The 26,449-nt window shown below is 51.9% G+C and overlaps 1 protein-coding gene and 1 non-coding gene across 13 annotated transcripts in view; both read left to right on the forward strand.

Annotated features, from left to right (window-relative positions):
* Positions 1 to 26,449, forward strand: part of EP400 (E1A binding protein p400) — a 107,055-nt gene that overhangs the window by 71,798 nt on the left and 8,808 nt on the right. For 8 of the 12 annotated variants that reach the window (XM_061142150.1, XM_061142161.1, XM_061142153.1 and 5 more), the window contains 22 exons: positions 2,104 to 2,300; positions 4,313 to 4,424; positions 4,574 to 4,717; positions 8,343 to 8,486; positions 8,697 to 8,780; positions 9,085 to 9,219; positions 9,496 to 9,540; positions 9,643 to 9,796; positions 9,917 to 10,158; positions 10,292 to 10,465; positions 12,237 to 12,373; positions 12,495 to 12,551; positions 14,111 to 14,189; positions 14,283 to 14,534; positions 15,522 to 15,570; positions 15,653 to 15,762; positions 18,100 to 18,307; positions 18,419 to 18,600; positions 20,233 to 20,451; positions 22,257 to 22,452; positions 22,816 to 22,940; positions 24,425 to 24,571. In XM_061142150.1, coding sequence (XP_060998133.1) covers positions 2,104 to 2,300; positions 4,313 to 4,424; positions 4,574 to 4,717; positions 8,343 to 8,486; positions 8,697 to 8,780; positions 9,085 to 9,219; positions 9,496 to 9,540; positions 9,643 to 9,796; positions 9,917 to 10,158; positions 10,292 to 10,465; positions 12,237 to 12,373; positions 12,495 to 12,551; positions 14,111 to 14,189; positions 14,283 to 14,534; positions 15,522 to 15,570; positions 15,653 to 15,762; positions 18,100 to 18,307; positions 18,419 to 18,600; positions 20,233 to 20,451; positions 22,257 to 22,452; positions 22,816 to 22,940; positions 24,425 to 24,571 — 3,192 coding nt within the window. The remainder of the gene's footprint in view (positions 1 to 2,103; positions 2,301 to 4,312; positions 4,425 to 4,573; positions 4,718 to 8,342; positions 8,487 to 8,696; positions 8,781 to 9,084; positions 9,220 to 9,495; positions 9,541 to 9,642; positions 9,797 to 9,916; positions 10,159 to 10,291; positions 10,466 to 12,236; positions 12,374 to 12,494; positions 12,552 to 14,110; positions 14,190 to 14,282; positions 14,535 to 15,521; positions 15,571 to 15,652; positions 15,763 to 18,099; positions 18,308 to 18,418; positions 18,601 to 20,232; positions 20,452 to 22,256; positions 22,453 to 22,815; positions 22,941 to 24,424; positions 24,572 to 26,449) is intronic. The other 4 variants (XM_061142151.1, XM_061142162.1, XM_061142157.1 and 1 more) reach the window with 2 other exon arrangements.
* LOC133058187 (small nucleolar RNA SNORA49) lies at positions 1,730 to 1,859 on the forward strand. The gene has a single exon (XR_009693293.1). It is a non-coding gene; the product is annotated as a small nucleolar RNA SNORA49 (small nucleolar RNA).

A 26,449-nucleotide genomic window follows, 5' to 3' on the forward strand; every position in this document is an offset into this window, starting at 1 on the left:
AACCTCTTAATGTCTCTGGACTTTAGCTGCGCCCTTTGACATTTTTTCATAAGTCCTGTTACCTGGGAATTCCAGTTGGCTAGATGTTTTCAGAATCAAAATTGGTGATGTGTAGTCCTTATAAGAACAAGATGAGGGACTTCCCTGATGGTCCAGTGGCTAAGATTCCATGCTCCCAGTGCAGGGGGCCAGGGTTCAATCCCTGGTCAGGGAAGTAGGTCCCACATACCACAGCTAAGACTTGAGGCAGTCAAATGAATAAACAAATAAATAAATATTAAAAAAAAAAAAAAGAACAAGATGATTGTCCTTCAGGAAGTAGCCATGTGAAAACAGAAAAGCCCTCATGACTGACTTACACTTAAAAAATGCAGGTTCAAATAATATGCACAGTTTTTACTTGCCAGGTTAGCTGAGGGTAGCTTGATTCCATCAGGCTGCTGGTGGGGGTGCAAATTAGGACACCTTTCTAGAAAGCAAGTTGGCAGGATGGGTTGTAAACCTTAAAAATGGTTATACGGTTAGCCTAGTAATTCTGTATCTGAAGTGAAGTGAAAGTCCCTCAGGCATGTCCAACTCTTTGTGACCCCGTGGACATGGTCTATGGAATTCTCCAGGCCAGAATACTGGAGTGGGTAGCCTTTCCCTTCTCCAATAGATCTTCCTAACCCAGGGATTGAACCCAGGTCTCCTGCATTGCGGGCAGATTCTTTACCAGCTGAGCCACAAGGGAAGGGAAGCCCAAGATCCAGCGGGTCTTTCCCACCCAGGAATCGAACCAGGGTCTCCTGCATTGCAGGCAGGTTCTTCATCAACTGAGCTATCAGGGAAGCCCTTATTCTGTATCTAGAACTCCTTTAGCAGCACCACGCTTCTTAAAGATGTATCTACACAATTGTTGCCTGTGAAAGTGTTTGTAATAACCCCCAGTTGGGAGCACAGTCCACGTCCAGGAATAGAAGAATGGGCCACAGTGGTCTGTGGGCCACAGGGCTTGGCGCTGTCCTGAGTGTCCCACAGGGTGAACTAGGAAGTCGTCCTCAGCAGCGTTTCATGACAGGCCTTGGTATCACGGTACAGTGTTCCTGAGTGCAGACAAGCTGCTGGGCTGTGCATCGCGTTACCCACTTCACATCATCCAGTACACGCAGGCCTCCCCACGCTGAGAAGGCCTGGAAGGAAATACACCACAGTCTTAAGTAGCAAGTTCCCTCGAGAGTAATGTAACACATTACAGTAAGTCCCCCACATACAAACAAGTTCTGTTCTGAGAGCATATTCATAAGTCCAGTTTGTTCGTAAGTCCACCAAAGTTAGCCTAAGTCCCCAACTAACACAATCAGCTATGTCACCACTGCCTTTACATTGCTTCTGGACATTCTGGGCTTGATATAAAGATGATGTACCACTATGCTCTGTACAGTAAAGTGCACAAAGTCACAACCCCTTGGAGAGGATACACTCACGTGACAATCTACACCAGACACGTGAACTAACTTAAAGTGGTTGAACGCGCGAACTCACCTTTGCATCTTTGAAAGCCAGCAACTTGAAGGTTTGTGTGTAGGCGATTTACTGTATGTAGAGAATTTCTTGAAGAAGAGGGCTGGTCTCCTGCTAAGGTCTGCTTGGGCACTGAAATCATTGCAGGAGAGACATCGTGGGAAGGAAGCCATTTCAGCTGGCAACCCTGAAGGGAGTGGAGGGCCCTGCCCCTGGCTGGCTGCAGCTCCCTCGGCCTTACTCCAGGGGCTTTTGCTGTAAGGCTCCTGGCATTGCTGGAGGGTACATGAACAAGCACACATCCCTCCCCAGGGAGACTCTGCTGTCCTCTGGGGCCTACACGTGGAGCTGACAGTTTAGGGTGGGAGGCTGGCAGGCAACCTTCAAACAGGGTAGAGATGTTAGCTATCAGTAAGTGAAGGAGAGTGCACATGCCTGAAAGAACCAGGATAAAATGCTAAACTCCGATGTAATTGGAACATGAACCAGAAGTCAAAGGAAAGACACACTAAATAATTTCTAACTGATTAGCATCCGAACATGTTGGAGGTTTCTTGTCGTTAGTCAGGAGCGCTAACTTGGGAGCTTATCTCATCTCAGGAACTGATGAGGAGTTTCAACCGAGACCGGCGCATCTTCTGCGCCCTCCTCTCCACACACAGCCGCGCCACAGGTGTGAGCCTAGTGGAGGCGGACGCGGTGGTCTTCTATGATCACGACCTCAACCCCGTGATGGACGCCAAGGCCCAGGAGTGGTGCGACCGGATTGGGCGGCGCAAGGACGTGCACATATACAGGTGGGGTGGCTGCAGCGCACTGCAGAAGCTTTTGCCTCGTATGTTTCCTGTCCTTCAGGCAGGCTCATGTTCCTGCTGTCCCGTCTGTTCTTTCTTTACCCTCAGCCTTGCTTGGGACGTAGTTGAGTTGTTCGCAGTGGTGACTGGGTCTGCTGCTGAGACACAAGTGCTGTCCTTCTAACATGTACCTATTATATTTCTTCTAGAGTCTCTGACCCTTAAGAGGGTGTCTCAGGTTTTATGTTGTTTGAGGTGTTGTCAAATGTAAATGATTTGTTATCACTTAACTGTGGCAACTTGTAAACAGGCTACTGAAATAATTTAAATCTTATAAGCGGTCATCCACACACAGCTGAGAAAAGCAGAGGAGGCTGTGCCTGTGTGTCAGCCCTCTGTCTGCCCATCTGGTGCCCAAGTGTGCAGGCCTGTGACACGCCCCTTCCTCTGTGCTCCTGCCGCCTCTAGGAGGGGTCGTTGCAGAGTGTGTGGTCCCTGGTGGCTGGCCCAGGGCTGGAACCCCAGCCCACGTGCATAACCCTTAGCGTTTTCAAGATGTAGTCATCTACACACTGTGTTTAAATAGCTTAATTTTTTTTTCATTGTAAATGTGTTACTTGTTCATTGAAAAGAAAAAAAAAAAAAACAGCACATGGAGAAAAAAAACACAACAGCACATGGAGAAGGTAAACAGTCTGCCCAGTCGTCAATTAGTAGCATTTTAATGTCTTTCCAGACATATCCCCAATTTTTTAATATAAATTTGTTTTTAATAATTTTACTTATTTTTGCCTGTACTGGGTCTTTGTTGCTGCACAGGCATTTCTCTAGTTGAGGTGAGCGGGGGCTACTCTCTGGTTGCAGTGCACAGACTTTTCCCTGTGGTGGCTTCTCCTGTTGCAGAGCATGGGCTTTAAGGCGCTCAGGCTGCAGCCGTTGCGGCTCTCCGAGCTCTGGAGCGCAGGCTCAGTGATGGTGGAGCACAGGCTTAGTTGCTTTGCAGCATGTGGGATCTTCCTGGACCAGGGATCGAACTCATATCTCCTGCATTGGCAGGCAGATTCTTTACCACGGAGTCACCAGGGAAGCCCTCCCTGATTTTTTTAAATGGCTTATGCCAGCAGTCTTACCATGTAATGCTGTTTTGTTTTAACAGTATGTCTAGAGCCTGTTTCCATGCAAATATATATAAATTTGGTATATTGTTTATGTGATCGAATAATGTTTCATTGTGTAATTGCTTACCATTGGCCCTTTACCAGTTACTAGATAGTGATGGGGAAAACATTTTCTTCTCAGTAGCCACAGTCTGTAGACACTTAGGAACGACCTTGGCAGTAAAGGTGCAGGATGTGCAGGAGTAGAGGGTAAAGTCGTGAAAGGGAAATAACCTGAGTGATATCATGAGCGTAGGACATGCTCTGTCCTGGGACAAGAAGACCTGGTTCACAAAATTGTATAAGGTTTTCCCAAAGCAATAGTGAGGTTTAACATCATCTTAATGAAAGCCCTGATCATGGAAGTATGGAGTGGTTACTGCAGCTTTCCAGATGGCACGAAGCAGCAGCCAGGGGACACTGGTCCTGGGCTACAGCTGCTAGACACAGGTTCCTTTGGGAGGTGCACAGAGACTTGGGGGCACCTGCCTGCCATCGTCAGCACTGAGGGAGACAGGGCTCAAGGGGTCCAGAGTCCTGGGGGGGTCTTTGCAGGTAGAGGCCAGTGAGGGGACACAGCCGGCCAGCATGGGTGACGTGGGCCTCTGGGGCCAGCCCTCCTGCTGCATGGGAGATGGTGGTGTGGCTCACCCCATGTGGGGTAGTGGCCAGGCGACCCTGCAGGCCTCCAGTCCCCTCTGACCACCACACAAAGGAAGGAAGCAGCTCAGAGCGCTGCCAACATGCTGCTCCATGCGGGTGCTGTTCTGCTGGGTGGTCCAGACATCATGGCACTCAGGCTGTCCTCGGGCTCCCAGGAATTGAGGTGTCGTGTGTGTGTCTGCGTTTGGTTTGTAGGCTCGTGAGTGGCAATTCCATTGAAGAGAAGTTATTGAAAAATGGCACCAAAGATCTGATCCGAGAAGTGGCTGCTCAGGGAAACGACTACTCCATGGCGTTCCTCACGCAGGTACTGTCCTCTGCGAGGAGGCCTGGGGCGGGGGAGGGGGTGCCACACAGTGACCAGAACTCGGGGGTTTAATGCTGTTGAGGGGTTGGTGGCTGGTGGTTTTCTGGGCGCAGAGGTCATGGGCTCAGTGAGACACATTTTTGTTTCAGCGGACAATCCAGGAGCTGTTTGAGGTTTATCCACCCATGGATGACACTGGCTTCCCAGTGAAGGCCGAGGAGTTTGTCGTTCTTTCTCAGGAACCTTCTGTCACAGAAACCATTGCACCCAAAATTGCAAGACCTTTCATAGAGGTAAGGATGGCTGGTGCCTGCCTGGCATCATTGGATCTGGAGCTTTGGGTCTGCCCCCGCTCCTGCAACACCACTGTTCCCCCTCCCCAGGCTCCAGTTGCTTGGGCCTGACCTGTCAGCTTTCTCCTTCCCTGCTTTCGTTGTTGGGGATTTTAGCTGTAAAAAGAGGTGAAGGGCGCGGGAGAGAGTGGTGTGCCCCCACCACTGCCACCCGCTGTCACCGTTTCCACCCATGCTTCTCGGGGCACCCCACACTGTCCTGTGTGACCTTCTGCTCCAACCCCTTGGCCCTTGCCCACTGCTGTCTCAGCGCTCCCCTGTCGCAGTGCTGCTGGGCTGAAGGCAGCCCTGGCGTGAGCCCCACGTCCCACTCTGAGGACAAGACCACAGAGAACAGCAGCTGTTTCACTCAGTCGTCATTGTGGGTTATGTACTGAGATGACATGCTTCAGGTTTATGAGATTGAATGAAATCTTGCCTTCTGCATTTTTGGCCCAGACGCTCGCAGGTTGCACACTTGTCTCACAAGCTACTGTGCAGACACATCACACACCCACCCGTCAGGGCCACCTCGCTCTCCTCCCTGAGGCGCTGTTCCCGCCCTGCCTCTTGGAGGGACTTTTGGCTACGGGATGACTCCTCTTCTATTTTTGAAACTTAACTGTTTGATTGTTGAGTAGTTATAAATACATGTGGTAAAATCTTCAAAAATTTATGGTGAAAAGTAAGTCTCTTGCATCACGCCCTCACTTCTCTCTCAGAGACAACCACTGTCCACTGTTTCTCACATTTTCTTCTAGGAGTTGTCTGTGGGTAATGTCAGGTGCATAGAAGTACTTAACAGCTGTTTCTGTATCAGGAGGAACAGATCGATTTACCCTGTTGTTTTTAAAATAGGTGACAAGTGCTTTAGGCTTTAAGAAAATCTCAAACAACTTGACGGGGATTTCCCTGATCATCCAGTAGTTAGGAATTCACTTTCCAATTTAGGGCACATGGGTTCAGTCCCTGATCAGGGAACTAAAATCTCGTAAAGCCTCAGGACAGCTAAGCTCTTGTGACACAACTACTGAGCCTGCACACTCTGGAGCCCAAGTTCCACGCTGAAGACCTAGTACACCCAATATTTAAACAATAAATAAAAAACAAAACATAACTCTCAACTTAAGAAACACCGCAAAAAAAAAAAGAAACACCGTGCCCCCCCTGCCCCCGCCGCAAACCCAAAACATCATAACATAAATGAAATGATAGTGGGGAAACAGTAGGTTACTTTTCCTGGAGGTAATCATTCAGTTCAGTTCAGTCGCTCAGTCATGTCTGACTCTTTGCGACCCCATGAATCACAGCATGCCAGGCCTCCCTGTCCATCACCAACTCCTGGAGTTTACTCAGACTCATGTCCATCAAGTCGGTGATGCCATCCAGCCATCTCATCTTCTGTCGTCCCCTTCTCCTCCTGCCCCCAATCCCTCCCAGCATCAGGGTCTTTTCCAATGAGTCAACTCCTCGCATGAGGTGGCCAGAGTATTGGCATTTCAGCTTCAGCATCAGTCCTTTCAATGAACACCCAGGACTGATCTCCTTTAGGATGGACTGGTTGGATCTCCTTGCAGTCCAAGGGACTCTCAAGAGTCTTCTCCAACACCACAGTTCAAAAGCGTCAGTTTTTCGGCGCTCAGCTTTCTTCACAGTCCAACTCTCACATCCATACATGACCACTGGAAAAACCATAGCCTTGACTAGACGGACATTTGTTGGCAAAGTAATGTGTGGTTTTTAATATGCTATCTAGGTTGGTCATAACTTTCCTTCCAAGGAGTAAGCGTCTTTTAATTTCATGGCTGCAATCACCATCTGCAGTGATTTTGGAGCCCCCAAAACTAAAGTCTGACACTGTTTCCACTGTTTCCCGTTTATTTCCTATGAAGTGATGGGACCAGATGCCATGATCTTAGTTTTCTGAATGTTGAGCTTTAAGCCAACTTTTCCACTCTCCTCTTTCACTTTCCTTAAGAGGCTTTTTAGTTCCTCTTCACTTTCTGCCATAAGGGTGGTATCATCTGCATATCTGATGTTATTGATATTTGTCCCGGCAATCCTTAACCATTGGTAAAAATCTTACATGGATCCTGGAAGAAAAATGTGAGGTCTAAAGGGGCGAGTATTTGAGGAATGTGAGTCTGTCATACACCCTTGCTGTTGCTTCTTAGTGTGGCTTAGAGACGTTGGCTTGGCATGTTCTTTCAACATAGAGATTCTTTGAAGTGTTCTGGTGGGTTGTCTTACACTGTGTGTCAAACACTGTTCTAAGCAGTAGGGGTATAGTGTTGAGAAAAAGACCTCTCATCCTCCCTGGAGCTTCTGTTTTAGTGACAGGAGAGATGCTAGACCATCACCTCATGGCGATGGTGTGATGAGCAGTGTCTAGGAGTGTTATGGGTGGAGGGACAGCACCTCTCAGTCTGGACAGCAGGAGTCAGGTGTGACTGGGGGTCAGTGGTGATGGAGACAGGCTGCCCAAGGACATGTGGCTTAGGACCATCATCTGGCTCTGTGTTGACACTGGGCTGGGGACCAGTTCAGAGGTGCAGGCGTGGGGGCCGTGTGGGCGCGTCTCTGGTTGAATTGCAGCTTGCTCTTGACTGGTGAGCTTTGTGTTCATTGGTCATGTGGGTACTTTTTTGCGAGATGCTCGTTAGCATCATTTTCTGTGTTTTTTTTTTTTTTTTTAAACTGGGTTGTCTCTTTTTCTTAATGGCTTGTTGGCATTTTTTCTACATTCTGAATGCAAGGCCTTTGTGGGATACATGTAAAATATATTCTCCCAATCTGTGGTTTGTCTTTTTTAATACTCTGTCTCTGTGAGCAGAAATTCTTGGTCCTAATGCCACTGTCTTTGTCAAGTGATTGATGCTTTTGCATTCTGAGAGGTTCTCCTGTACTTTCTTGTAGATGCTTCAGTGTTTTATCCCTCGTGCTTAGATGGACAGTCTGTCTGGAAATAATTTCTGGGTATCGTGTGAGGTTGGTTTACCTTTTAAACTTTGAAGATTTGCCTAGTTGCCCTGCCTAGAGGATTTCTTAACTGAATCCTCTTAAGCTGCGTGATCCCTCTGCACCAACCCCCCACCACGTGAGCGTATGTGTCTTGAGTCTGCCAGCCCCTGACAGTTGTACTTTCCGGCTGTTGAGAGAGGAGCACGCGTTATTTGCTAGTCTAATTTGTGTTTCTTGAACGGTGGTGCCAAGGACTGTCTTCCTGGGGGTTTGGTTTCTGTCTACGCCACGGACCAGGGCGTATGTCACATGCACCATGAAGTGCCCTTGTGGTGGGACTGGGGTGGAAAGGTGGGTGTCGGGTGTGCAATAGAACGAGACACCCCATTCTCCTCGGTTCTCTGAGCCTGGGGGCCTTGCTGTGCGTGTCAGCCTGTGTCCTGAGGCTTTTCCCCAGAGTGTGTGAGGGTCTGAAGAGCACACGCATCGCTGTGGGTGGGGCGTGGGGGCTCGGTGTGCAGTGTGGGCGTATAGTTGGGTCCGTGTGTGGCTCTTTTCCAAGACCCCTTATTTAGAGTGTTCAAAGCATATTAAAGTCACCCCACGCAGCATGTACATCCTGCAGGCCCTCAAGAGCATCGAGTACCTGGAGGAGGAGGATGCCCAGAAGCCGGCTGAGGAGGCTGTGCCCGGGTCGCCTGACTCCAGCGGTTCCAGGTGGGACGAGGAGCCCTCGCAGCTGGAGGAGTTAGCGGACTTCATGGGGCAGGTTTGGGCATTTTCTCTTCTGGGTTTCTACTTCAGTTTTTCTTTATACCTAAATATTTTAAGCATGTGACCTTTCTGTGAGGCATTTCTTGTTCATTCTTGACCAAGACCAGTTGCTATGTTGATTCAGGTGCTGGTGGGGGGTTATATGAGGAACTAAATTCTTATGAACTTGCTACTAATTCTGTTCAAAAAATGCATTTTGATACAGCTCACACCAATTGAAAAATATGCTTTGAATTACCTGGAATTATTCCATACTTCCATTGATCAAGAAAAGGAGAGAAGTAGTGAGGTAAGAGATTGCACTTTTGACCATCTTCACATGTGAGAATCTCAGATTCTTCAGTGTTAAACTGGGTTGGAAGTAAGCGTGACTCACCCGGAATTCAGGGCATTAAAACCAAACCCCACCCGTATGTAAAGTGATCACATGGGCAAAGCCTTTGAAACCCTACACCAGGCGGTTTTCCTTGGTTTTGAAGCAGCTCGGTGCTTGGTTAGAGGGTCGTGTATTGGGAAGAGGAAAAGGGGCCTGAGGACCGGGAGGCTGGCGGGGCAGTCTGGGGCAGCGATGGGAATGGCCGGTCTTCCCGCAGGGCGCCGTGCTGACTGCTGTGCGTGAATGGGAGGCCCGGAACGCGCGGAGCCTGCGGGAGCAGGAGGCCAGGGTGCGGCTGGAGCAGGAGCAGGAGCAGCTCCTCACCTACACCCGAGAGGACGCCTACAGCGCGGTATGGGCGCCCCTCCAAGGCCTCCTGTCTGCGGACCCGGGGCTGGCGGGCTGGGCCTGTCTCGGTCCAGCGCCGGGTTAGAGGGTTTCTGTTCCCTGCTGCTGGCTTTCCCCACCGTCGTGCCAGCTGTGATGGAAGTGCAGTTTAGGTCTTGGCAGTAGCGGTGCTGCGTGCTTGTTTCGAAGGCTCATTAACTGACGTGAAGGTAGACAGTTGACCACTCACAGCTCAAAGCGGGGGCTGCACGAACCTGAAAAGCCTCCCCTTTTCCCTCAGGAGTTTGTGTGTGAGGGCGCCGACGGGCAGACGGAGGTCATGCCGGTGAGTGCCCGTGTCCCCACGCCCCCAGACCTTTGCCTCCTGCCGTGCTGGGCCAGCTGCCCTTGTGGCCACCCAGCTCAGACTTGTCCCTCCTGCACGCAGCTCTGGACGCCGCCCACACCCCCCCAGGACGACAACGACATCTACATTGACTCGGTCATGTGTCTCATGTACGAAACCACGCCCATCCCCGAGTCCAAGCTGCCGCCTGTGTATGTGAGGAAGGAGCGCCGCCGACACAAAACGGACCCCTCAGGTGGGCTTGTGCGCGGGGAGAGGGCTTGTGGCTGCCGGTGGCCTCGGTTACCCTCCCCATGGCTTTTCTGCTCCCCACCTTGGCCCACTGACCCGCTAGCTGAAGTAGCTTTCTGTGCAGCCGCAGGCAGGAAGAAGAAGCAGCGGCACGGGGAGGCCGTGGTGCCCCCGCGGTCTCTGTTTGACCGCGCAACCCCCGGCATGTTGAAGATCCGCCGGGAGGGCAAGGAGCAGAAGAAGAACATTCTGCTGAAGCAGCAGACGCAGTTTGCCAAGCCTCTGCCGACTTTTGCCAAACCGACCACTGAGTCCGGACCCGACAACCCCGAGTGGCTCATCAGCGAGGACTGGGCGCTGCTGCAGGTGAGTCTGAGGCCCCGACCTTGGTCGGCCCCGTCATTGGGGCCCTTGGGACGAGGGGTAGGGAGGGTAGGGGCATGGGGAAGCATCCGACAGGCAGGGCCTTGACCTCCGGGTCCTGAACCTGATCCTCCAGGCCGTGAAGCAGCTCCTTGAGCTGCCTTTGAACCTCACAATCGTATCCCCGGCCCACACGCCCAACTGGGACCTGGTCAGCGACGTCGTCAACTCGTGTAGCCGCATCTACCGCTCCTCCAAGCAGTGCCGGAACCGCTACGAGAATGTGCTCATCCCCAGGGAGGAGGGCAAGGTGAGGTTCATGGGGGCTGGGGGTTAGGCAGAGGCGGGTGAGGGTGTGCAGTACTGAACAAGGCCCCGAGAGGGGGCGGCGCGGTCACAGTTACTGTTGGCAGTGGTCTGGGTGCTGAGATCCCACCTCATAGGGAGCGGTCACACTGCTGTGTCCTCTGGAAAGTTCTGTGTGCTGTCTGGTGGCCCTGGCGCCATCTGAGGGTTTCCTCCATCCAGGGTTGGGTGAGTGGAAGGGCCCCTGCTCTCTGCTGTCAGCTGACATGAAGGAGGGTGTCTGTCCGTGCCTCCACCTCCATGCCTTGCTGCAGGGGGTTGATGGGTGCTGGACACCTTGGTCCTAGCTGCAGGCGTCGTGGACACTGACTGCAGACATGGTGTGTTGTCAGGAGGCCCAGCCCCACAGCCAGTGTGGCTGCTGAGGATGTCTCCACTGTAGCACCTTTTCTCATCCCCCTTGAACTGCATTTGTCTCTTGCCATTTCTCCATCTGCTCTGTCCTCACCTTCTTGCCTTTGGGAGTGGGTCCATAGCCTCCATGTAGAAAGCCTGTGTGCGCAGTGTTGGGCCTGTGGCTGGTGACCTTTGGGGTGATGGTCCTCACATCCAGTCACAGAACAGGAGCAATGACCTCATCTCTGCCTGGGACCGCCCGGGGCAGATGTAGCAGCAGGAGACGTCCTGAGCTTTGATCAAGTTTGCTCCTGTATTTCTAATTCATGAACATTACCTACGTTTTTCCTATAAGCCCCGTTTAACAAATCTCAAGTTTTCACTTTTCTAAAAAACAGTTGTCTCTGGATCAGACATGTTTGTTTCCTCGATTGAAAACAAATACCAGAAAAGCAGTCTTTCCTCAGAACACCATTTTGAGATGCTTTCATCAACAGGGCTTCCGGTGTCAGGTCCATTAGGTTTGGGAAGCATTTCTAACGATTGTCGTAACTTGGATACAGTAAATCGTCAAGCTGAAACTTGACACTCTGTTATAGCTTGTGTGTGAAGCTAAAGAAAATGGCAAAGGTCATATATAGGGTTTGAAGGTGGTGTTCTGAATAACCTGGGAAGTTTGTTAAGTGCCTGTGCAGCAGAGCATAGAGTGAGGTTAGAAATGAACTGTATTCCAGTGACCGGTAGGCACTCAGTGTCCAAGGTGTTTCACTTCTGCGTGCGGGGATTTGCTACTTTGCATTAGAGCACTGCTCCATAGGGGCATCCTATATCAATGACCTGCTTGCACCCATTGAAGCAGGGGTGGCCAGACATGTTACATCTACAGGAGGGACTCACGCAGCCTCTGTGGGGTGGCCTGTGGGCCAGGAGGGACCGCCCTGAAGTTTTACAGGAGCAAGGAGGTGCCTGGTTTCACCATAGGGCCCGTGGAGGAGAGAGTCCCAGGCACAAATAATGCTAGAGTCCCGTCCTTCACGTCCACTGGGGTCAGAGGTCCCTGGGAGGGCAAGCTGGTGCCCAGGGGCAGATCACAGTCAAGGTGTCCTGGCTGTCAGTGGCTTGCTGTGTGATCCATTGGCCTCACTGTTGTCTCCCCAGCTGGAGGCGTCCCCTTCTTCCTCCAGGGATAGGCAAGGAGGCCTCACACAGGCTGGGGAGTGTGGTCGGTGGATGACGGCCGCTGTGTCGTTGCTGTTCTATGTTGAGTCTCAGAGAGAAGGTCAGGAAGAAGGGGCTCAGTGGTTTCACATTAGGCTCCCAGTCGGGGACCCCGTTCACAGGTCAGTGTCTGACTGCTGTGCTGCCCCATTCTGTTTCAGAGTAAGAACAACCGCCCTCTGCGCACAGGCCAGATGTACGCCCAGGACGAGAATGCCACACACACCCAGCTGTACACGAGCCACTTTGACCTGATGAAGATGACTGCCGGCAAGAGGAGCCCCCCCATCAAGCCCCTGTACGCTTCCCAGGTCTCCCGTGCTGGCCGTGCGGAGTCAGTGGGGGCCCGTTCTCACTGTCGGCCTTCCCGCCTTTGTGTTTTCCTTTGTTCAGTAACTTTCTCTCTTTCTGTGTTGCAGGCTTGGCATGAACCCCTTTCAGAAAAACCCCAAGCATGCTTCTGTATTGGCAGAAAGGTATTCCTGTTTTTGTGATACAGTTTTAACTATTTGAAAATGACCTCATTTTAGGGCTTTCTTAAACTCTACAAGTTCAGTGAATTATTGTACAGACAGTGTGTCCAGGCATCGAGGTGGGGCGTGCCCGGCTGGCTGGTGTCCCCATTCACGTGATGAGGTGGTGTCCTATCTGCAGTCTGACGGCCTGATGGGCTGCAGGAGGGAGAGCGGCTTCTCCTCCTTCAGCGTCTCTGCACTGGCAGATGTCTGGTTGGCTCTGCCCTGAAAATATATGCTGTTGGGGGTGGGTGTTCTTGCTTTGAAATTTTGCAAAGGACAAAAAAAAATGACTAGGTAGATAGGTAGTGAGACGGTGGGTGAGAGATGGGTCGGGGTGAGAGGGCAGTGACAGAGAACTGTGCAATCTGAGTTGCTTGGCACCTGGGTGTTGGCTGTAAAATCCCTGCCACTTTGTGTGTGTTTGCCTTCTTAAAATTCGGGGAGGAAAGAACGTGTTCAGATGGAACCTAGGTGCCACTCAGACTCAAGCTTTCCTTGTAACCAAGCAGGTTTTGCAGATGCTGCCAGACACGGGCCTGTCCCTGCTAAGAACCCCAGCCCTCCCAGCCACACCAAGGGCCTAGGCCTCTGAGGCTGCTCCTCGAGTAGGCCGGCAGTCCCTGCCTCATGGCTCTGCCGTGTGGGTCGCTCTATCTGGGATGGTCTCCCCTGGCATGTGGGCCCCTCCCCTAGCCTCACTCTCACATGTCACCTTTTTCTCATGGCACCTCACACCCCAGCCCCTCTCTGTGTCTCTTCATGGTACAGATTGTCTTTGCATCTTTACTTGAATATGGGGGCAGCTGGATGGGTTGCAGGGCAGCCTCAGGTGGCTGAGTGGACTGACATGGGTGGTCAGAGGATGGGAGACAATGTGCTGGGCGGGTTGGGGACATGTGACTTGCTGGGGGGGCTGGCATCCAGAGGTACCAGACTGGTGCAGCACAGCACCTGGGCCGTCAGCACCTGGGCCGTGCTGGTGAGCCGCCCTGAGAACTGGAGGGAGCGCACAGGGCAGAGCCAGCCTTCCTGTGACTGTCATGGGGGACAGGGGGCACAGGAACCTTGGAAGCAAGATTGCTCTGAGAGGCTAGAGAGGACTGTCGGGTGCTCACGGTACTAGGCGGGTGACCAACTGACCTCTCCTGAAGGCCCCTTGGAGGAGGGCTGATGCTTAGGACAGGTGGGGTGAGCAGTTTGCTGTGCTGGGTGGAGGGGCAGGCAGTCTGCTCTGAGGGGCACAGTGCTGAATGGCCGTCTTGTCCCTACATGCTTGGGGCCCCAGCCGAGTACCGCTGCAGAGGGGAGTCAGGCCCAGGCCCCCCTTCCAGGAGTTCCTGTTGGAAGGTCATCCTTTCCCCTTCCCAGGGCCAACCCACCAGGCGCCCTGGCCTGTGAGGCTTTGTAGGAGTCGTGTCCCAGCACCTGGCAGGATGGGAAATGGGGGATTCGGGTTCCTAGAATATTTGTCTGCTTTTGAACTTGCAATACATTTCTTTTTTGTTTTTTGTCTTTAGTGGCATCAACTACGACAAACCCCTGCCTCCTATTCAGGTCGCGTCCCTCCGGGCAGAGCGCATTGCCAAGGAGAAAAAGGTGTGGTGCAGTGGGTGGGCAGGGCCCACAGGGGCCGGGGCGGTCTGCTGGGCCAACTCCTTCCCACGACACTGTTCCTTCCTGCCCCTGTAGGCGCTGGCTGACCAGCAGAAGGCACAGCAGCCGCCCGTGACACAGCCCCCACCGCCCCCGCCTCAGCCACAGCCCCCGCCGCCCCAGCAGCCGCCTCCGCCTCTGCCCCAGCCCTCAGCAGCGGGCAGCCAGCAGTCCGCGGGGCCGCCTGCCGTCCAGCCCCAGGCTCAGGCACAGCCCCCTGCACAGCCTGCACCACCCCCACCAAAGGCACCCCCTGCGATCACGACGGTGGGCAGTGCCGCAGTGCTGGTGAGAAGGAACAGGGAGGTCGGGTCCCGCACACCCACCAAAGGGTCCTGCAGCTTCTGGCCCAAAGCCCTTCAGAGGCTCAGTCTTCCCCCACTCGAGGAAGCGGCTATTTCACCTGCATCACCCCACGCAGGCCCGGCTCTGCTCTCCGGGCCAGCTTAGCTCAGTAGGGATGTGGGAGGCGAGGCCACTCTTCTTGGTGAAGGAGGCAGGAAGTTTGGGTTTAGGGATTTGTGAAGTGTAACTGTGAAGAGGTTGACCGCTGCGGACTTGCAGAGCAGTTAGTGCAGACCTCCCATTCCCGACCCTGCCCCACCCTCCCCTGAAGCTTGTGCGCCCGTGAGAGGGAGGCAGTAAAAGGTGTTTAAAAAAGAATGGTAGTCTGACGGTCTCACACAGCATGCCCCGCCATGTGCTCTCTCTGTGTGTGCGTGGTGACACGAAAGAATCCCCCATGGGAAGACACCGCCGCCCAGCGTGGGATGGCTTTGTTACATAAAGTCGTTTCCTCCCCGTGTTCTTTACTGCATTTGCCACAGTGGTGTTTTTATGGGCACTTGGGCAGCTCTGTCCTTCCTTGTTCAGAAAACTAAGCACCTGTTTGGTGTGAGAGCTGCTGTCTGCCCAGTGGTAGGTGGTTAGGAAGACTTTGTGCAGGGCTGGCCCCTAGCCTATAGCCAAGTGACACTAGTCAGAGAAGAATGGAAAATAGCTAGCACAGAGGCCCTGAGTTTGACAAATATGGGGTTAAAAGGATCAGTGTGGCTGGAGCTTGGTGACTGAGGCACAGACCCAGAAGTGTGGGAGGAGGTGGGAGAATGGGTAGGTGTGTGGGGAGCACGTGGGGAGAGAGGGGGCTAAAGTTGGCCACATGGTCTGAGTAACCGCAGTTAAGACTTTGAATTTTATCCTGATAAAATGGAAGGCTTTGGAGCATCTGCACAGGGGAGAACTTGACCTAAAATTCAAGTGGTTTCCTTCCTTCAGCAGGCAGGAGCCATCAAAACATCTGTCACAGGGACGAGCATGCCCGCGGGTAAGAAGCCTCACGGGTAAGATGCCACAACTGGAGGTGAGTTCTCTCCTGTCCTCCTGCCTCACACCCTCTCTGCCTGCAGGCACCGTGAGTGGAAATGTGATTGTGAACACCATCGCCGGTGTCCCCGCCGCCACCTTCCAGTCCATTAACAAGCGTCTGGCTTCGCCCGTGGCACCTGGAGCCTTAACTGTGAGTTGTCCCTGCTCCTGGGTGTTTTGGGTGGTGTGCATGACCTAGGATGCTGCCAAAGTTGTCTGGTTTTTTAAAAAAAGAATTCCATTGGTATAGAAAGTACTGATCTAGTCTGAATTTCATAAAATACCAAGAACCTTCAGGTGTGCAGAGGATGGTTTCCATATTGTTCTTTTTGAGGGAGAGGGTGTTGAAATCCCCCACCGTGACTCCAGGAGAAGGAAGGGGGTGAGAGCATGTCTCTGACAAACGGACAGGGTACCCCATGTACCGTAGTGACAGGTTAGCCTGGGAGTGGACGGTGGCCATTGCACAAGTACAGGAGTGGATGGTGCTCGATGGGGCACAAGGCGGGGTGGTGGGTTTCTGGGATATCTAAGCCCATGAGTAGGAAGCAAGAAGGGGCCAGACCTGGGCAGAGGGAATGATGCAAAGCGGCAAAACCCCTGAGCACGAAACCAGAAGACAGGGCAGTCACCAGCAGACACATCTGCTGGGTGGGGTGTTTCACCATAAAAGGAAAAAGTGAACAACTGAAATTGACAAGTTTACATTTATGTCCTGAGTTCCAGTTTAGTCACTGACCTAGAGACAACATGTGCCCCGAGTGAGAAGAAGCAGCTTCAGAGTCAGCCATGCATTTGGCAAATAGAGTGCTATCCTTCTTGGGCAATTTTTAAAAGTTTACTTATTTGTCTGCGCTGAGTCTTCGTTGCTGTGCGAGGGCTTTCTCTAGCTGTGGCGGGCGGGGGCTACTCTCCAGTGGTGGTGCACAGGCTTTTCATTGCAGTGGTTTCTCTTGCTGCAGAGCATGGGCTTAGCTGACCTGTGGAATCTTCTAGAGCGGGGAATTGAGCCCAAGTCCCCTGCATTGGTAGGTGGATCCTTTACCACCACCACCACCAGGGAAGGCCCCTCTTGAGTTTTGAAAAATGTCTGTGCTGTGCAGGTGTTGTTGGTAGTGATCTGGATGCGTGGTGTTGGCAAAAGGATGGACACACAGATCCATGGAGTAGGATAGAGAGTCCAGAAATAGACCCACATGTACATAGTTGATTACTTTTTACTAAAAGTGCTGGAAGAGTTCATTCAGTGGAGAAAGGACAGTCTTTTCAAAAAGTGGTGCTGGAGAAATTGCGGAGCCATGTGCATACAATGGACTTTGACCTGTTTCACTAGTACTGTATATAGAAAGTCACTCAAAGTGGGTCATAGGCCCAAACTATAAAATTTCTAGAAGAAAAATAGAACATCTTTGCTATCTTGGTTTAAGCAAAGATTTCCTAAGATACCAAAAGCTTGTGAATTATGAAAAAATTAATAAATGAAGTATCATCAAATCAAGAATTTCTGCTCTTTGGAAAACATTATTAATAAAATTAAAGGCATAGAAAATGTACCTGAGAAAGCACTGGTATTTAGATTATATAAAGATTCTTCCAGGCTTCCCTTGTAGATCAGTGGTAAGGAATCCTCCTGCCAGTGCAGAAGACACAGGTTTGATCCCTGGTCTGGGAAGATACCACACGATGTGGAGTAGCCAAGCCCTTGCATTGCAATTACTGAGCCTGTGCTCTGGAGCCCAGGAGCTGCAACTACTGAGCCCATGTGCCATAGCTACTGAAGCCTGTGCGCCCTAGAGTAGGTTCTCCACAAGAGTAAGCCACCTCAATGTTGAAAATAAAAAAAAAAGAGCAAGCCACCTCAATGAGAAGCCTGCTCACTGAAACTAGAGAAAAGCCCATGCGGCAATGAAAACCCAACACCAGCCCAAAATAAATTATATAAAAAAAATATTTTGTCCACTATAAAAAGTTGTTGATTTTCTTACTGTTGATGCAAGATTCTTTTAATGTTGTTGATGCAACAACTTTCAATAGTGGACAAAATAATTTTTTTTTTAATGGACAAGAGATCTGAGAAGTTGCTTCAGCTGGGACGCCACGAGGCCTGGAGTGGATGGGAGCAGGTTCAGGGCTGCAGCTTCCAGGCCCAGCTGGGGATGAGCATGGAGAGTAGGGTCCTGGTGTGTTTTGCAGGGATAAACATGGGCATCTAGATGGTTTCTTGGAAACCAAAGGTCTTTCTATTGAGGACACCTGGATAGGCACAGGGCAAGTGTTAGACGGGGGAGGGGATCTTCCTTTTCTGCGTGTTGCCACCTGCTGTAGCCCAGGGCACAGGTTTTGCCCTCACAGGTCTCTCAGCACTTTGTCAGAAGGCTTCGTTTTCTAGGTTTTAGAGTTTTGTGGCGTTTTTTTCTTCACCCGATGACTGTAGAGTCTTGAGTATCGTGAAGCAGCCTGACAGTTCTCTTCCCTTTGCCTTTTCCAGACCTCCGGAGGCTCTGCTCCTGCCCAAGTGGTCCACACCCAGCCTCGAGCAGTTGGTTCCCCAGCCACGGCCACATCCGACCTGGTGTCCCTGGCGCCGACTCAGGGTGTTCGAGCGGTCACCTCAGTGACGGCCTCGGCTGTGGTCACCACCAGCCTGACCCCCGTGCAGACCCCGACCCGGTCTTTGGTGACTCAGGTGTCCCAAGGTAAAGGCAGGGTTGGTTTCCTACATGACCTTCCCTGCTCTTACAGCTCCTGAGGGCTCAGGCGCGCGTGTGTGTCTGGGGGGCTGCCGTCTCACCAGACAACTTCTTCAGCCACAGGAGTCCAGCTCCCGGGGAAAACCATCACGCCCGCACACTTCCAGCTCCTCCGGCAGCAGCAGCAGCAGCAGCAGCAGCAACAGCAGCAGCAGCAGGCCTCTCAGGTGCAGGTCCCGCAGATCCAAGGCCAGGCCCAGTCGCCGGCACAGATCAAGGCTGTGGGCAAATTGACACCGGTGAGCATCTTCTAGAAACCCTGACGCCCGCTGTGTGATGACGCCTTGTTGTGTTGTGTCATTCAGAATGTGTTCTGCACAACCTGCCATCGTCTTTGTGTGGGAAGTGTGTGTGTGTTGTCTTTAGAAACAACCTTGCCTACAGGGCTGCTTCCATGATCATGTGACCAGCTTGTTCCCAGCTCTCTGAGGCCTTAATCCCTGTTTCCAGATGGATCTTCCCACCTGCTTGCTTGTGCTGTGTGCAGCAGCTCAGGCTCCAGGGAGAACTTGAAGGCCACTGGACCCTTTTCCCAGCCTGAGAAAATGTTGGTGAAAAGCATTCCTCTACAGTTTAAGAGCCAAGGTGGTGAAGACTTGGTTTCTCTAGGAGTAGTTCATTTGCATTATCGTTTCTCAGTGTCAGTCATTTGAGTACTGATGTTCCTGAATTTTGCCACTCTCTGTACCACCTGTGCTGTTATACAACCAAACACATTCATTTTAAAAGGAAATACTGCCACAAATGGAAAAGCATTAATACTCAACATAGAAAGGAGTCAGAAAAACGTATGTAATAGAAACAAGATGGTATTTTAGAATTGCAGCTGGCTGTCGGAGCTGCCACAGTAAGTACCTGCCCTCGGGCCTGCCCCTTGTGGGTGATAGAGGGGCCCAGGGTGCTGGAGGACCCTGAGGACCTGCGAGCACCAGTCAGGACTTCATCCTGGAGGGGCACCCGCGTGCACACCACAGAAACAAAATGTGACCAGGCTCAACTTTCCATCCTCCGTCACACCAGCCACAGCTCAAGGGTGCAAGGCCACACATGGCTGTGACCATCTCGTTGGACAGCCCAGCTCGAGAGCATGTCCATTGCTGCGGAATGCTGATGGGCAGCGCTGAATTAGGGTTGTCCAGCCCAGCAGGGGCGAGTTGTCAGAGCGGGTCTGTGCCGCTCCCCACACTATTGCCTCCCCCGCCCACCTCCCTGCTCCTTCTACTCTATGATGGCAGGGCCTTTAGTGCCCTGCTCCCCGCTTTCAGCTGCTCAGAGCCCCGCTGACCCACTCATGCACCTGATTCCTTTCCTCTCTTCCCTGCCCTCTCCTAAACCAGTTGCAAAGTCCTTTTCTTTTTCAGCATCTTGAAAGAGATCTGATAGTCATGAATGAATAACTCAGTATCAGTTTTCCTAAAAAATTTTTATTCCCTAGAATATTTTTATCTTGTTATTTCAACTTCTTTTAAAGACATGGGTTTATTTATCAATTAAACTTTCATTTGGAGACAGTTGGAATACAAAATTTAGAGCTACTTATAATACATTTTAAAATTTCAAGAAGGACTACGATTTTAAGACTTTTAGAATATTTTTGATGGTACTGCAGATTTAAATTGTTTATGAGTGATCAGAACCTAGAAATTTTGTTACAGATTTGCTGATCTGTCAGAATCACTGTTGCTAGTTTTCATCAGTGATAAACGAACATTTAAAAAATGTTTGGCAAAGGCCTGGAGGATTGTTTGCAGACAGTAGCAACTGTTTTCTTCAATATTTAATGGGTAGTAGAACAGTAACTTAAAACCGAGATTTATACAAAGTGGAATACAGTTAATGTTGATGAAAAGATTACTTTATCTGGGTTTTAGGAACACCTGATCAAAATGCAGAAGCAGAAACTGCAGCTGCCCCAGCAGGCGCCCCCAGCACAGGCCCCAGCGGGGCCCCCGCAGCCAACGGCTCAAGTGCAGGTGCAGCCCCCGCAGCCCACGCAGCAGCAGAGCCCCCAGCTCACCACGGTCACGGCCCCGAGGCCCGGCGCCCTGCTCACGGGCACCACCGTGGCCAACCTCCAGGTGGCCCGGCTCGTAAGTTCCCGTTGATACGCTTGTTTTTCCAGAGCAGCGTCTTCTTAACGTTTTAACTGAACTGTTATTGCTTGCTCAGGCCCTTGCAGGTATGATGGTGGAGTGACAAGTAAAGACATGGTCTTTCCCCTGGAACTTTAAGTTCTCCTTGGAGAGGGCGAAGCACAGCACATGTATGGGAAACATTTACACAGTCATGCCTTCCAGAACATCAGTGTCACAAAGCGTACGGTGGCCTGAGAGGTTAGGGAGGAGGGGAGCAAGCCAGACCATGGAGGGAGAGCAGGGTTTACGTGGGGGATGAGGGGAGCATGAGACCTGGCACGTGGAAGGTATGCCAGTGCTGCTGGGCAGAGGGAAGGTGGGGGAGACTGCAGGAGGCAGAGGGGCGAGCAAGGCCCCAGAGCCAGGCTCAGGGATTGCAGTGCTCTGGGGGCACGGAGAGACATCAGAGATTTCTGAAGGAGGGGATGATGCTGGGGAGAGAGTGGTGTCTGGGGTGGTCAGTCACAATCAGCAGGAATTGAGGGAGTGTCCGGTGGGCCAGACTCTGTCACACCTGGTGACATCTAGCACTAGGAACCCTGCTCTGGGCTGGGCGCTGCCTGAGCCTCTCTGCCTGTCAGCTGATTGGTGCTGAGGTGGGAGTGGGTGCTGTGATGTTAACTCCATTTTGCAGGTGCAGAAACCAAGTCACACACCTTTAGTAACACCCAGATCCTACAACTCATCACCCACAACACAGCGGTAATTTGGGAGTCCAGGCTCTGCTTCTCGTGTGCTTCACTCTAAGTCTGTAAGAGAAGGGACAGAAGTGGATAAAAACTGTGAGAGCAAGCTTGGTGTTGCCTGTGTTCACAAAAAATGCAAATTCAAATGAGCAGAGTAGTAATCACACTTGAAGGCCAAGTTGGGGAGCCCATTCCTTGAATGGGACTTCCTGGCAGGAATCAGCTCCCTCTGGAGAGAGTTCTAGTCAGTTGAGTTAAGAAACGTGCACATTATCTTACCCAGCGATTCTATTTCTGTTACATTCTAAAGAAATAATAGAACAAGTGCAAAGTGATAAATGTACAAACTTGTATTGAGAATGTTAGGAGAGAGTTAAATCGCCATTGCTAAAGAGTCAACTCAATAAACTGTATAGCATGCACACAGTGAACAGTATGCAGCTTTGAAAAAGGATTGTTACAAAAGGAAGAGACTCAGATTACAAAATACCTAAAGTTCATCTCATTTTATACACTTCCCCAGCGAGCCATATGGATAAGACATATGTTCTTTTTCTGAGTTTTTGTACATGTAAAAACAGGTGTATTTCCATTTTCCTTTTTAAAAATACAACTTAAGGAAAGAAGTGTTTGGAAGCAGTGTGATAATGAAGTCTCAGGAGATGGGGACCGAGGGTGGCCCTTGGGAGGCTGTGGCACTAATTTCAGGGTCAGGGTTGTTGCTGAAGGACTAGGAGATGAGACTAGGAGATGTGGCAGTCTGGGGCTGCTGTGAGGTTCTGAGGTGGAGGGCGAGGCAGAGACGCACGCGCACTGTGGGACAGGACAGGCGCCGTGGCTGAGCGGTGGTGTGCCCGGGCACATGTGGGGCTTTCTGAGCCCCACTCCCCGCGTCGCCTGGTAATGGTCAGGGGTCGTAGGCAGCCCACAGCAAGATGTTTTCCCTTAGCTGACCACCACATTGCACCTTCATAAATTTTTCAGTTTTTCACCACTTGACCTCTGGTGGGAAATGTTTGCAGATGCATGGAATCCTGAATATCTCTGGACTCTCCCATTATTTTCATTGTCTAGACCCGGGTCCCCACTTCACAGCTGCAGGCCCAAGGGCAGATGCAGGCCCCAGCGCCCCAGCCGGCCCAGGTGGCACTGGCGAAGCCCCCGGTGGTGTCAGTGCCGGCAGCTGTGGTCTCCTCGCCGGGCGTCACAACCCTGCCCATGAACGTTGCTGGGATCAGTGTGGCCATCGGGCAGCCGCAGAAAGCCACAGGTGCCTGTCTCACACCGCCCCTCGCTTCCCCCCCACATCACCCCCTGCTTACAGCCTTGAGTGGGGCTGACAAGCCTTTTCTAGCAGCCATGGCCATTAGCCCCCTCGGGAGTGTCACTGTGTGTTAAGAGAGGTGTCCCTTGATTTAATTGTTAACATTCTCAACTTCCCAGACCTTTGTCTGAATGTTATTATGAACCCAGAAACATTTAAAGTAGTCATAAAGGATGGCTTTATTTGTCTCAGCACCGTTTCAGACTGTTGTTTTCTGTATAGAAACCACTAAAGCTGAACTCAGTGTGAGTCCTGAGACCTTGTTCGTCCCTGGTGCTCGTGATTAAAGGATCTGCTTGGTGTTCGCAGGACAGACTGTTGTGGCCCAGCCCGTGCACGTCCAGCAGCTGCTGAAGCTCAAGCAGCAAGCCGTCCAGCAGCAGAAGGCCATCCAGCCGCAGGCTGCCCCAGGCCCTGCCACTGTCCAGCAGAAGGTACTGGGGTCCCTAGTCATCCCCTCTTCATTTGAGCTGGGCCCTGCTGCCAAGCGTTGGGTGCACAGAGGTGGAGAGGGTCCTGAACGGGCCCTGCCTGGCTGCCTGGCCTCTTCACACAGGATACCCTATGGTGGTGGGCTTGGGCAGCACAGAGGATGGTCTTGGGGTTTGTCCTAGGGGGAGAGGGACCCCTATGCACTGAGGGTTTGTGGGGGCAACCATGATGGACTCGGTCTATGGAATTGCATAACTGGGGAGGGGCCAGAAGGATTCCAGGACACAGGTGTAGCTCAGGGTGTGTGACCTGGGTACACCTGGATGTACCAGACAGATGGAGCCAGGCCATAGCTGTCGAGCTGTCAAGAGGCCAGGCAAGGACTGTGTCTGCTTGAGAGAGTGTGTGTACGCTGGCGCTCACGCTCAGAGGATGGATGGAGGGAGGGGGGAGATAGTGGGCAAAGGTACTGCAAGAGGAGTGTCGTCGGTGTGGCGATGATACCCTGACTCAGAAGGCTGGTAAGCAGCTCTGAGCTGATTCAGCTCCCAAAAGCAGGGCCTCCTTGGAGGTGGGGGTTTGGGGCTGTACTTGCAGGCCCCGTGTTGATGAGCAGGAGCAGAGTGCGAGGCACTGTGTTTCCCAGGGCTTTTGCCCTGTCTGCTTCCGGTGGCATGAAGCCTGGCCTACAGATGATGATGTATCATCACGCTGATTTCTGACTGCTGATACTGAACTGCATGCTGTTTCTGTGTTTTCTGAACCAGAGCTGGAACATTCCCTCTGTGTGCTGAGGGCTCTGTGGGCGCTGGCACCCATTCTCAGAAACTGACACGTAGAGAAATGAAGCGACTTATGGGTGGAGAGTGCTGGGCAGGGTCAGTGTGGAGGCTTAGCCAACGTCTCAAAGAGAGAAGAAGGGCTTTAGGAAAGTGCTGGTCTGTATGTTCATATGACTTGAAAGAAGACTTTTGAGACCTTAAAAATGTTTATTCATGGAGGTGACTTTGTAACCAAATATATGGTCGTATATTACACATGACTTTCTGAATAGTTTTAAATTCTTCTGGCAGGGAAAGCTAAAATCAGACTGAAGGCACAAAGATTGTGCATATGGTTTGTTTCTATTTGTCCTAAATATGTTTGCGTATATGCCAAATTCATAAAATTAGATTTGAGAAATTATGCACGTGTGTCTCCTGTCTTGTCAATTTCACTCACTCACTCACTCACCTGATAAGCTGACATGGCCCCAGGTTCTGAAGAGGATGTGGAGATGAAGCCCAGCCTGGGTTGTGAGGGGACCTCCCAGGAGAGGAGGCAGTGACCCAGGACTGGGTGCCGGGGTTGGGGGAAGTGGGCAGGCAGGGCCGGGAGCTGAGGTGGTCAATGCTGTGGGCACCTGGGGGCAGGCAGGGCCCAGGAGGAGGCCTGGCGGCTCTGAGACGGGGATGCAGCTCTAACCTTGGGCGGTCTCTTTCCTCAGATCACGGCACAGCAGATTGCTGCGCAGGGCCAACCCCAGAAGGTCACCTACGCCACCCAGCCAGCCCTTAAAACCCAGTTTCTCACCACACCCATCTCCCAGGCCCAGAAGCTGGCCGGGACCCAGCAGGTGCAGACCCAGATCCAGGTGAGCAGGGGGAGCCTGTGGGCTGACAGCAGACTGGGCGGACGGGCACTCGGAGGCAGAACAAGGGGACACCACAGATCAGCACCCCGTGAAAAGCTAGTGGGGCCCCACAGTGTGGCCTGGGGGCCGTGCTAAGGTCCCATTGCAGTGGCGGCCTCTGTGCCGGTGAGGCTCCTCCAGGGCTCGTGGTCGTCCCAGTGCTTCAGGAGCTCGTGAGCTCTGTCCCTCTGCTGCTCCCAGTGCTGCCCAGCCCAGTGTCACACATCCTGTGGGTCCTGCCTGTAATCGCCACATATAATGTCTGCGGCAGGGTGTGGGGCTTGGGCACACACACCGCTGAGGTGCTGTGCAGTCCTCTGGCCTCCACCCGTGCCGGCCTGGCCTGCTGTCTGCCTTCCTCTAGCAGCCGTGTGATTCTGTCCTTGGTGAATCTGCTGACTGTCAGGGCCCCTTCCAAGGGACGAGCCTGTTCGGGGCTTCCCAGTGCAATTGTACATCCTGGTGTTCACCTTTGGGTCTGTGTCACACTTTTCCCAGCTTGTAGAGTATCTTCTCACTCACTCTACGAACAGAAGTTCTGAATTTTGAGTCAGCATATTAAGTGTTCACACCACAGTCAAACTGATGGGGTTTTTGTTAGAATTACATTGACCCTGTAGATCAGTTTGGGGGAGAATAGACATCTCTACAGCCTTGACTTCAGATTCACCAACATGAGACACCCTTTACTGTTTAAATCTTCTTTAAGACCCTTCAAGTAAGTTTCTTGATGTTTTTTCCTTAAGAATCTTATTGCTCATCCTGGGTTTATTCCTGAGTAATAGCATTTTCTGGTGCTCTACTGTAGGTTCCCTCTCTTTTATGTGTCTCTAAGGCACTGTGTGTGTTGACTTCTGAATCCTGCAGCCTCAGTCTGTTCTTTTGTCATTTGTGTTGACACTGTCACCTCTGAGTCCTGGTGGCGACGCCTTCCCCTTCCTCCTTCCCATTCTCCCTGCCTCGTTGTGCTCACGAGGGCTTGCAGGGCAGGCACAGACAGGCAGCTCGGCTGCGTCTCTTTCCTTATGGTCATTCTGCAGGGTTGGGTTTTTAAACTCATCCTTCAGCGCGTAAGAAAATTCCCTTCTCGATCTAGTTGGCTACAAGTTCTTGTTCCTTTAGTTGTTTGGTGTTTTGTCTTTTTTAAAACCCTTTGTCTGCATCTCTCTCCTCGTGGTCGCTCTAGTCTTGAGGCTGTGAGCCCATCTCTGCTGATGAGTCCAGATTCATATCTGTAGCCAGTTGCCACTCTTCGCGGGGTTTTTGTTTGTTTTTATTATGTGTTTTGACTGCGGCAGGTCTTCGTTTCGGCACTTGGAATCTTGCGCTGTAACACTTGGGTTTAGTTGCTCTGGGGCATGTCGGATCTTAGTCCCCAACCAGGAATCAAACCTGCATCCCCTGCATTGGGAGGTATATTCTTAACCACTGGACAACCAGAGAAGTCGTGTTTACCCCCCTGCCTCGTGCACAGTTTTCATCCCAGCTGCCTGAGGATGGCTCTCTGGAGGTGTGCACATCCAATACCTGAGACCCTCCTGTGCACCGCAACTCCTCTTCCAGCCCCGGGACAGCAGTTCCATCCTGACCCTCAGCCTTACCTGAGCCAAACCCTCCGCTGCTCTTCACACTCCAGCCCTGGCCCAGCGCTGACCTTGAGGGGAAGTGTGCTGAGATGTGGTTTGTGGTGGTGCGGGGTGTGGCTGTGGGCTCCCTTTGTCACCTCCAGGTCAGGTTTATTCTGTCAATTATGAGACAGGTGTATTAAAAGCTCCCATTCAGGGACTTCCCTGGAGCTCAGGTAGTTGGGACTTTATGCTTCCAATGCAGGGGGCATGA

The sequence above is a fragment of the Dama dama genome, chromosome 5, assembly GCF_033118175.1.
Source record: "Dama dama isolate Ldn47 chromosome 5, ASM3311817v1, whole genome shotgun sequence".
Classification (NCBI taxonomy): Eukaryota; Metazoa; Chordata; class Mammalia; order Artiodactyla; family Cervidae; genus Dama; species Dama dama.